The 8,561-nt window shown below is 33.2% G+C and overlaps 1 protein-coding gene across 3 annotated transcripts; it reads right to left on the bottom strand.

Annotated features, from left to right (window-relative positions):
• Positions 1 to 837: 837 nt before the first annotated feature.
• On the bottom strand, positions 838 to 4,952 carry LOC115962916 (putative receptor-like protein kinase At4g00960). 3 transcript variants are annotated; one of them, XM_031081793.1, is made up of 7 exons: positions 3,858 to 4,952; positions 3,355 to 3,477; positions 2,757 to 2,884; positions 2,359 to 2,575; positions 1,995 to 2,232; positions 1,716 to 1,866; positions 838 to 1,280 (listed from the first exon to the last, which is right to left on the bottom strand). In XM_031081793.1, the coding sequence occupies exons 1-7, from the start codon at positions 4,633 to 4,635 to the stop codon at positions 933 to 935; spliced, it is 1,983 nt and encodes a 660-aa protein (XP_030937653.1). In that variant the 5' UTR covers positions 4,636 to 4,952; the 3' UTR covers positions 838 to 932. The 3 variants fall into 3 exon arrangements, with proteins under 3 accessions (XP_030937653.1, XP_030937655.1, XP_030937654.1); XM_031081794.1 differs by having other exon boundaries at positions 841 to 1,280; positions 2,359 to 2,569; XM_031081795.1 differs by lacking the exons at positions 2,359 to 2,575; positions 2,757 to 2,884 and having other exon boundaries at positions 839 to 1,280.
• Between the last annotated feature and the right edge of the window lie 3,609 nt (positions 4,953 to 8,561).

The following is an 8,561-nucleotide window of genomic DNA, read 5'->3' on the forward strand; positions in this document are numbered from 1 at the left end:
TTTTACAATAAATAAATAAATAAATGGTAGTCAACGTACAGGTGTACTGGTCTTAGTGGACTCCCATCCCATTCAACACGTACGGCACATGGAATGGCATCTAAATGGAGTAATGTTAGAGGTACACAATCTTTTCCACAATTTTATTTTTATTTTTTGCAAATTGTTATTGTTATTGATTTTATTTTATTTTATTCTTCTTGTAGACTGAAGACGACAAAGTTATTGATTTTTAAGTAGGCTCACAGTAACTTAACTCTTTTTTTTGTTGTTTATCATTAACAGTTTGTTACTTCAATTATTTTGAAAATTTTATGAAAAATAAAAATGATTTCATTAGAATTATTTCATCTAAGTAAGGCAACAAAATACAATAAAAAATGGGGACAAGAAATAAAAAATTGAAAAGTACTCCACTTTTTTTCCCCTTTCTTTTGTTTTCCCTCATGTTGCCACACTTTAAATCTTATGCAAAATCAATGTTCCAACATTACCAAAATTTTTTTTCTAGAATCACCATTATTACTAACTTTGAAATTCGATCCAGTAATACGGAATCATGAAAAAATGCCACTACCATCCTATATAAGTAAAATATTACAAGACATCACATGACAATGTCTTTAATATATATAAAATTAATTTTATACCAAATCCTTTTTTTCTAATTCAATTTTATATCATATGATTCAAATAGAAAAATTGAAATTGGAGACAATAAGATTGGCAAATCATAATGTGGCTTTCTGTTTTCTTGAAAAGAAAACAGAAAGCCAATTTTCTTTTAGGTCACTAAATAGTTCGGGTTTTGAAAAGAATGCTGCCGTTGTTAATGTATCATCAATAACTCATATATTGTTATATTGTGTATTCTTCAATTAAAATAAATAAATAAGGAAAATAGTAGTATTACATTTCAAATTCATTAAACATTAGCGAGGAGATAGCTCTGTGATTGACACCTCATTTATCGAAGCTTGGACAGAGCTACTTTTAGATTGATTTGACTCTGTCACCCTTGAATCATGCCCCCATTGCAACCAATTGTTTGATTCAGTATCACTGTTCATAAAAAATGCAGGTTTCGAAGGTATTGATAGGGTAATAGAGTAGCTATTAAGCATGAGAACAACAGATGCCATAGTTGGTCTATGAGCTACATTTTCTTGAACACATAATAATCCAATCTGAATACATCTCATTATTTCGGATGTCGAACCTACCTTCAACGTGGGATCTACAAGATTTGATACTATACCCTGTTTCCAATTTTTCCATGCCTGCAAGATAATTTAAACTAACTAATTTAGTATTCAAGAAAACATTATTTTATTGAGTTTTAAAAAGAAATATATTTTGGCAACACAACTTGATGTATTTCTTCATTTCCTTTAACCTCCTCATCCTTCTTTTGTACTAGATTCCTATGTATTTGGTATAAAGCCAACTAGCTATACAAGCTGCATCAATAACTTGTAACTTTATGGACAATATTAGTGCCATAGTAATAGGTACAGGTCAACGGGTAGAATACTTGATACTCCACATCCTAAAGATAAAAGGGTATTGTTTCAAATTTTTTTCCACTCCCGTTGTGCCATTTAATCCCCCCACCCCCACCCCACCATATGGTAGTATTTGAACAGGCACTCCGACCTACCACTCCATACTTATGGGGTGTATGTGCCATTAGACCTAAAAATAAAAATACTTACATAGCTTAGAAGGTCCTCAATATTCTCTCCATTGCAGAAGGAGCTATTCTTTCGTCCACTTATTATCTCTAACACTAGCACACCAAAACTATAGACATCAGACTTTACTGAGAATTGTCCATGCATTGCATACTCTGGAGACATATATCCACTGCACATTCACAATTATTTTCAACAATACTTATTAGCCTTTCATGTTGTATCTTTCGGTGCAACGTAAACATAAAGTATACCTATGTAAGATACAAGATTGTCAAGAAAAAAAAGTTTGATACTTACTAGGTCCCCACAATTCTGTTGGTATTGCCTTTGGTTTGATCAAGTTCAAACAATCTTGCCATACCAAAATCTGAAATTTTTGGATTCATTTCAAAATCTAATAGGATATTGCTTGCTTTGAGATCCCGATGAATAATACGAAGTCGAGAGTCTTCATGAAGGTAAAGAAGACCTCGTGCAATGCCTCCTATGATTTTGTAGCGTCTTGTCCAATCCAGTAGGACACTCTTGATTGGATCTACATAGTCAATCAAATATATTATATTGGACTAAAACGTGAAGGAAATCTATCCACAAAAGATATGTAATCAAAATAAATTACAATGAATATAATTTTTAAATAAAGGTAGAAGTAAAATCATACCAAAAATGAAGTTATCAAGACTTCCATTGGGCACAAACTCATAAATTAGAAGCCTTTCAATTCCTTCCAAGCAAAATCCTAGGAGCCTAACTAAATTTCGATGTTGAAGCTTGGCCACTAATAAAACTTCATTCTTAAATTCAAGATCTCCTTGACTAGAATTTTTTGAAAGCCTTTTCACAGCAATAACTTGTCCATCGGAGAGTTTACCCTGAAACCGTATTAGATTAGAACATATTTAACCCTTTGGACTTAACATGTGCATCCTGACTACAAACTTTTCCAATTTGGGGTAGGGGTGGAGGGAAAGTGTTTGAATCAATACCCTACTTCAATCATGAGGTAGGTCCTACCCATTAAATTATCCTTTTTAAGGCTATTATTAATGTCAGGTTTACCTTGTAAACAACACCAAATCCACCTTGTCCAAGCTTATTTGCATCAGAAAAGATATCTGTTGCAACTTTAATAGTGCCAAAGCCTAACTGCAAAGATTCCACACCTCTAATCTCATCCCCAGATTCGCCTGAACAAGACGTTAGTGCATTATTTAAAACCAACACGATTTAAAATATGCGAATGTAACAGCAATGACCTCTAAAAACTAATTATTTATCAAAACCTTCTAGATAGGAAACTCATGTCTATTAGTATATAATAACTTTTTGTTTGCTTTAGTGCAATTCAATTTATCGACGGAACACATTGATTATTATAATTTCTAGTAGCTAAGTATCATTTTATGAAAAATAATAAATAAATAAATAATCCCCAAAGTATGTCGTGTTTTACGTTAATACTTGCTGAGAAATTTGTCCTCATAGGCTCATAATATAGGCGGAATTTTTTACTCCCACAAATATCACACATACCTGAGAACTTTCGGAAGCACATCTATGTAACCAAGCACATAATTTCTGACATTTTTTGTTATTATCTTTGCAATAATTCAAATTTTGGGATAACAAAAAGAAATAAACGAATTATTTTACTTACTTTGTGGTTTCTCCCTTGGTTTCCTGACTCTTAAGTAGATGCAGAAGGAGATTATAATTAGTACCACAAAAGAAATAATGGGTACAACTATGATGACTGTTTGAGATTTGTTACTCCCCTTTCCTGCAAAACCAGAAATATGTCTACATAAAAAAATCTGACAGATGTATGTTAAAAGATTCAAATGGATACATGGAAAGAGTAACAAAATTAAAATTAGTTTCGAAACTTGATAACTTATAGGGAAAGTAATAAGGACCCCTCTATAAAATGTTGTAAGCTTTTGACCTTGTTAAATTACCAATTGTCGTAAAAGCTTAAGTTATTAGAAAATTGTGAGTTTAATCGCTTAACTATAATTCTAACTGACCTTATTTGCTTCTATACAGCTTTTTAAAGTCTTTTTTTTTCTTTCTTTAATCAGCATTCAGCAAAGCAAAATAAGTATTCACCAAAAGGTTGCATCCAAATGGATTACATTTTAAGCCTAATGGCATTGGTACCTTTTGCAGCAGGGGTGTTGTTTGATGCATTATCAGCTGTGGCGTCATAGAAGAGAGCGACGTCAAACCTTAAATTACAGCTGGGTTTGATAACTATTCCACGTTGCTTCCCAGCACAATAATTTCGTATATCTTCCATAGCCCCAAACAAGCAATCCCTGCAATCTTGATCGGACAAATCAGGTGTGCACTGCACAAGTGAATATAGTGTTTGATTGTTTGGTGCTGTTGCATTTCCCGCTGCAAACTTACGAAGAGAACTGCCTGCAGCAGCTCGACCTCTTTGGCTATCCAACAAGGTCCTCAGGTCCTTACTGAACTGATCATAATTGGCTGATACGTTATTCCCTTTACATATATAGGAAGGAGGACTAATTTCCATGATGCCAAATATGTCACGGAATGAGTAGCGTAACATGCAATAGTCATACCATCCTATTGCTTCCTTCTGATTGGGACAACGCAGAGGGAGAAGATTTGTAGCGTTATTGAGGCAACTCCAGCAAATATCTGGCTTGGCATCTCCTCTACAAAGTCCAAGTGAATATACTTTGTCAGGGCTTTTGCCATAAGAAAAATTGTAGAACCCATAGTCAATTTCTGTATTGGAGGAGAGGGAGGAGAGGACTTGTTTGAGATTTGTATTGTAGGTACCGTTGCTTGTGTAGTTACCCTTGCCTAAACAGGAATAGTCTAGGAAGTCTGGCTGAGCAATGGCTTGAGAAACCAGTATGCAAATGGAAACGAGGGAGACAAGTCTTGAAGAAACCATTGCCATGTGTTTAAGGCAAGACTTGGGTTAAGAAACATAAATTTAGGCTTTTAGAGAGAGGGGCGAACTATTGAGCCGAGTAAAGACTTTGAAGAACAGGAAGTCCTTGAGTTTTTTTGAAACATTCAACCATTTGTTTCTCGATTGCTTTTTGTCCAAACTAACGTGTCCAATTTTTCTATGTAAATATGAGTGCAAGACTGTAAGGGCATAAGAAGAATTGACCAACAGCGCAAGTCGTTTTGGGAACGTTAATAGTGAACAATATTCCATTGCCACTTGACTTGGTGGGGACTGGCAAGAGAGAAAATGAAATTGACTTCCTTGTTCTGGAATTAATATTGGGGAGATTTTTACGCAAACTTTGAAAGTAGCAGTCAACAATACAGGTTTATTGGGCCCAGTGCACACCCATCCCATTCAACACAGCCCATGGAATGTGATCTAAGAGAGTCAACAAGATAAAATAAATATTGGGAGCAAAAGAAAAGAGAAATAGCAAGTTAAGCAAAACATTTTCTAATTTAAAACATCGCACGGAATTTCTAAAACTTTTCTAAAGGTGGATTTTGATTCATTATTCATTTTAACCCTTTGATTTCTTTATAAAATATTATTATATGTTCTAAATTTTAAATCTTGGGCAGTATTTTCTTTCTATGTACATTTTTCAAGATGATTCTATTTGTATAACTTAATGTTTTCCAATTTTTAATGTTTAAATCCCTCTCTCCCAACTAGGGCTGTCCACGAGTTTGGGCTCAACCCCTAGATCCAACCTGATCAAGAGGAACAAATATCAACCCACCACTAATCAAAAAAGTTGATTGGATTAGATAGGTCAAGCCTTCAAATGGTAGCAGTCGATTTGGTTGGTGTCGTAGATCTAAAAACCGATGACAATCCAGTAAGATAACGGTGAAAATTGGGTGAAATTTTGCTAGATTCAATAGAAATTTAGTTGGATCTAGTTCAGATCTTGATAGAAATGGCTGATAGCTCACTAGATTTGGCAAATCTCGTCGAAAAAAGGGCCTCCTAATCAATTAGTTTGAGTTTTTTGGGTTTTAGAAGACGAGATCCGCAACCAACCCACCGGCATCGATTGCAAAAAGAGACTCACTGCCAATTGCTAGAGTAGTTGGATAGGAGTGGCAGTTGACTTGAATCCAGTTGGATTTTTCGAGTGGGTCAGGTCTGTTGATGAGTTGGACAACCCTACCCTGAACTATTTGTATTATAAAAGATAAGAAAAACAAAAGAAAATGCCTCGAATTTTTTAAATATATTTTATAACTCATAAAAAATTCTATTACGCATGATTCTAACATTTGAATCACAATAATAACATTTATTTTTGAAATGTCGTGTGAATATATAAATCAATAACTAATTTATTTATAAAAAATAAATAAAAATATAACTACCTACCTTATTTTTCTACAGAGTAATATAGAAGGAACAAATTTGCCTACCCTACCAAAATTTAAAAGCTAATTGATAGTATTAACCTAAATACTTGATTCTTGAATGTTATATATGTAACTGATTTTGGACATTTAAAAAATTAAAAAAGATATATATATATATATATATATATATCCAATTTGCTAGATTTTGATGTGAAATTCTTGTAACAAATAGAGTTGGGTGGGTTGGAGTTCGACTTATTTGGTCTTTAATGTGTCAGCTCAATCCATTATAACTAGCCTCTTTTTTTTTTTCTTTTTTTCTTTTTTTTGCATTAGAAAAAACAAAACCCTTGAAGTACATAGGCAACCCTAATTTTCTTCATCATGTATTCCATTTCCACCTCTCTAAAAAATAAATAAATAAAAGGTTTTGCAAGTTCTTGAACTACTCCATATTCTATACAGTGATTAATGAACACTATAGGAAGAAAATGTTCAATATATATATATATATATATGTTTGGTTGAAGGGTAGCTGGAGGGAAAGCAAGGGATGGAAAAGGTAGGAAGGAAAAGAAAAATCCTTTATTTGTTTGAAGAGAAATGGAACGCGGGAAGGGAAAATGCATAGTTCTCCATAGGGCCAACATTTTCCTTTCCTCCCAAATTGGAAGAAAATAGAGAGAAGAGAGAATCTGTACAAGAGCATGAGGATTTTTTTTTTTTTTTTTCCTTTCCTTTCTCCCTTGCAAACCAAACACTTTGAATGCAAGGTACTCTCATTTCCTTTTCCTTATTTTCGTTTCAACTCTTGACTTTTTTTTCTTCCCCCCTCCATTTTTCCAAACATTAAATCTCTAACCCCATGCAAAATAAATGTTCTAAAATTACTAACTTAGAATTTCAATCTAGTAAAATGTAACTATGAAAGAGGCTACAACCATCATAAAGAAATGAAACAATACATGATATCATACAACCATATCTTGAATATACATCAAATTAATTTTATACAAAATCCAACAGCATGGTCATCGAAAACTGAATGAACAATTGAAAAAGTGGAATTGAAATTAGAGATGGAGGGAGATTGGCATATTGTAGTGTGGCTAGAGGTTTGGTTGAGTAAGAGTAGAGGCAGAGGGAGAAAGAACAAAGGATAGATTACACCAATGGCCAACCTATCTTGAGATTTATCGAAATTATACTTCTTCCAAATTTATGTATTAATGATACTTCCCTTGAGGTTTGTATAAATGTGACAAATAAGTGCATGCATGGCTTTCCTAAAGAAAAATTCTATTTCAAAAAATATTCCTACCAAAACTCTGGAGGAAATGACACTCCACTCCCTTGGTTATTTTAAATAACACTCTGCCCCTTAAGGTTTGTAAACATGAGTGAATCTTTTTTTTTTTAAATGAAAAACTCTATTAAGGAAGTAGCACTATGAAAGGGCATTTGGATTTATTGCATTTATAGAAACCTTGAGGGAGGAGTGTTATTTTGTGAAACCACAAGGGAGGTTGGTATAATTTACCCAACAATAAAAGGCGAACTTATGAAAGTGAGGGAATAGAGAGAGACCAGAGGTGGTTATTTGAGTTTTTTTTTTTTTTTTTTTTTTTTTGGGTCAATTTGAGAATTGAAATCGAAAGTATTTTTGTATCTATGATCTATCTAATTGAGGGAAAACAAAATAAAAGAGGGATTTTTTATTTCGAAATATAGGGATCAACATGTATAACCCACATGTCAACCCAACCCAACCTATCATTTTAGCTAAAAAAGTTATTGAGTGTCTTAGCACTCTCTCAATGAGCAAGAAATTACATGTTTACCTTTTTTTCTAATAAAGAAAATTTTCAAAATTGCATTTGGAGTTGAGGATTTATAATAAATGAATTCAATATTGTTTTTAATATAAAGCCCTCTATAAATTTCATCAACACATGAAGATTTTGAGTTATAGGAAAGAAAGAAAGAAAGGGGAAAAAAAGAGTGAGGTCACTTATGATACTATAAATAATAAAGATTTAGAGTTATAGAAGTTGCTTGTAAGAAACTAATTTCCTTAATGATAAATTATAAATAATGCTTTTGGTAAGATAGGAGGGGGGGGGGGGGAACTAAAGTATACGGTACCTAATTTTCATAAAAATAAGCACCAGATGATAGCTTCCCGCATCCAATACCCTGCTCAAAGTGTCCCAACTATAAATAAACATCTGAGGCGACAAAAAACGAAAACTTGTACTTGAGGCAAAGTACCTCATTAGAAAGTGAAGCAAACAAATTTGTTGAGCTTCTTACTGCCACTCCAATGCCTGTAGTTTTACAGTCATGAATCACGTAACAAAAAGAAAAGACAATGAAAAACACTTGGGAAATTCTATCTGAGATTTATTCTTGAGGACCTCAGCCCTCAACTTTTATTTCTCAAAAGAGAGGAAGCTTACATAAATTATTGTTAGAAGTCTATTTTTTATATAGCATATTACCAGTTATTGTCTGTAGATC

The sequence above is a fragment of the Quercus lobata genome, chromosome 10 (assembly GCF_001633185.2).
Source record: "Quercus lobata isolate SW786 chromosome 10, ValleyOak3.0 Primary Assembly, whole genome shotgun sequence".
Taxonomy (NCBI): Eukaryota; Viridiplantae; Streptophyta; class Magnoliopsida; order Fagales; family Fagaceae; genus Quercus; species Quercus lobata.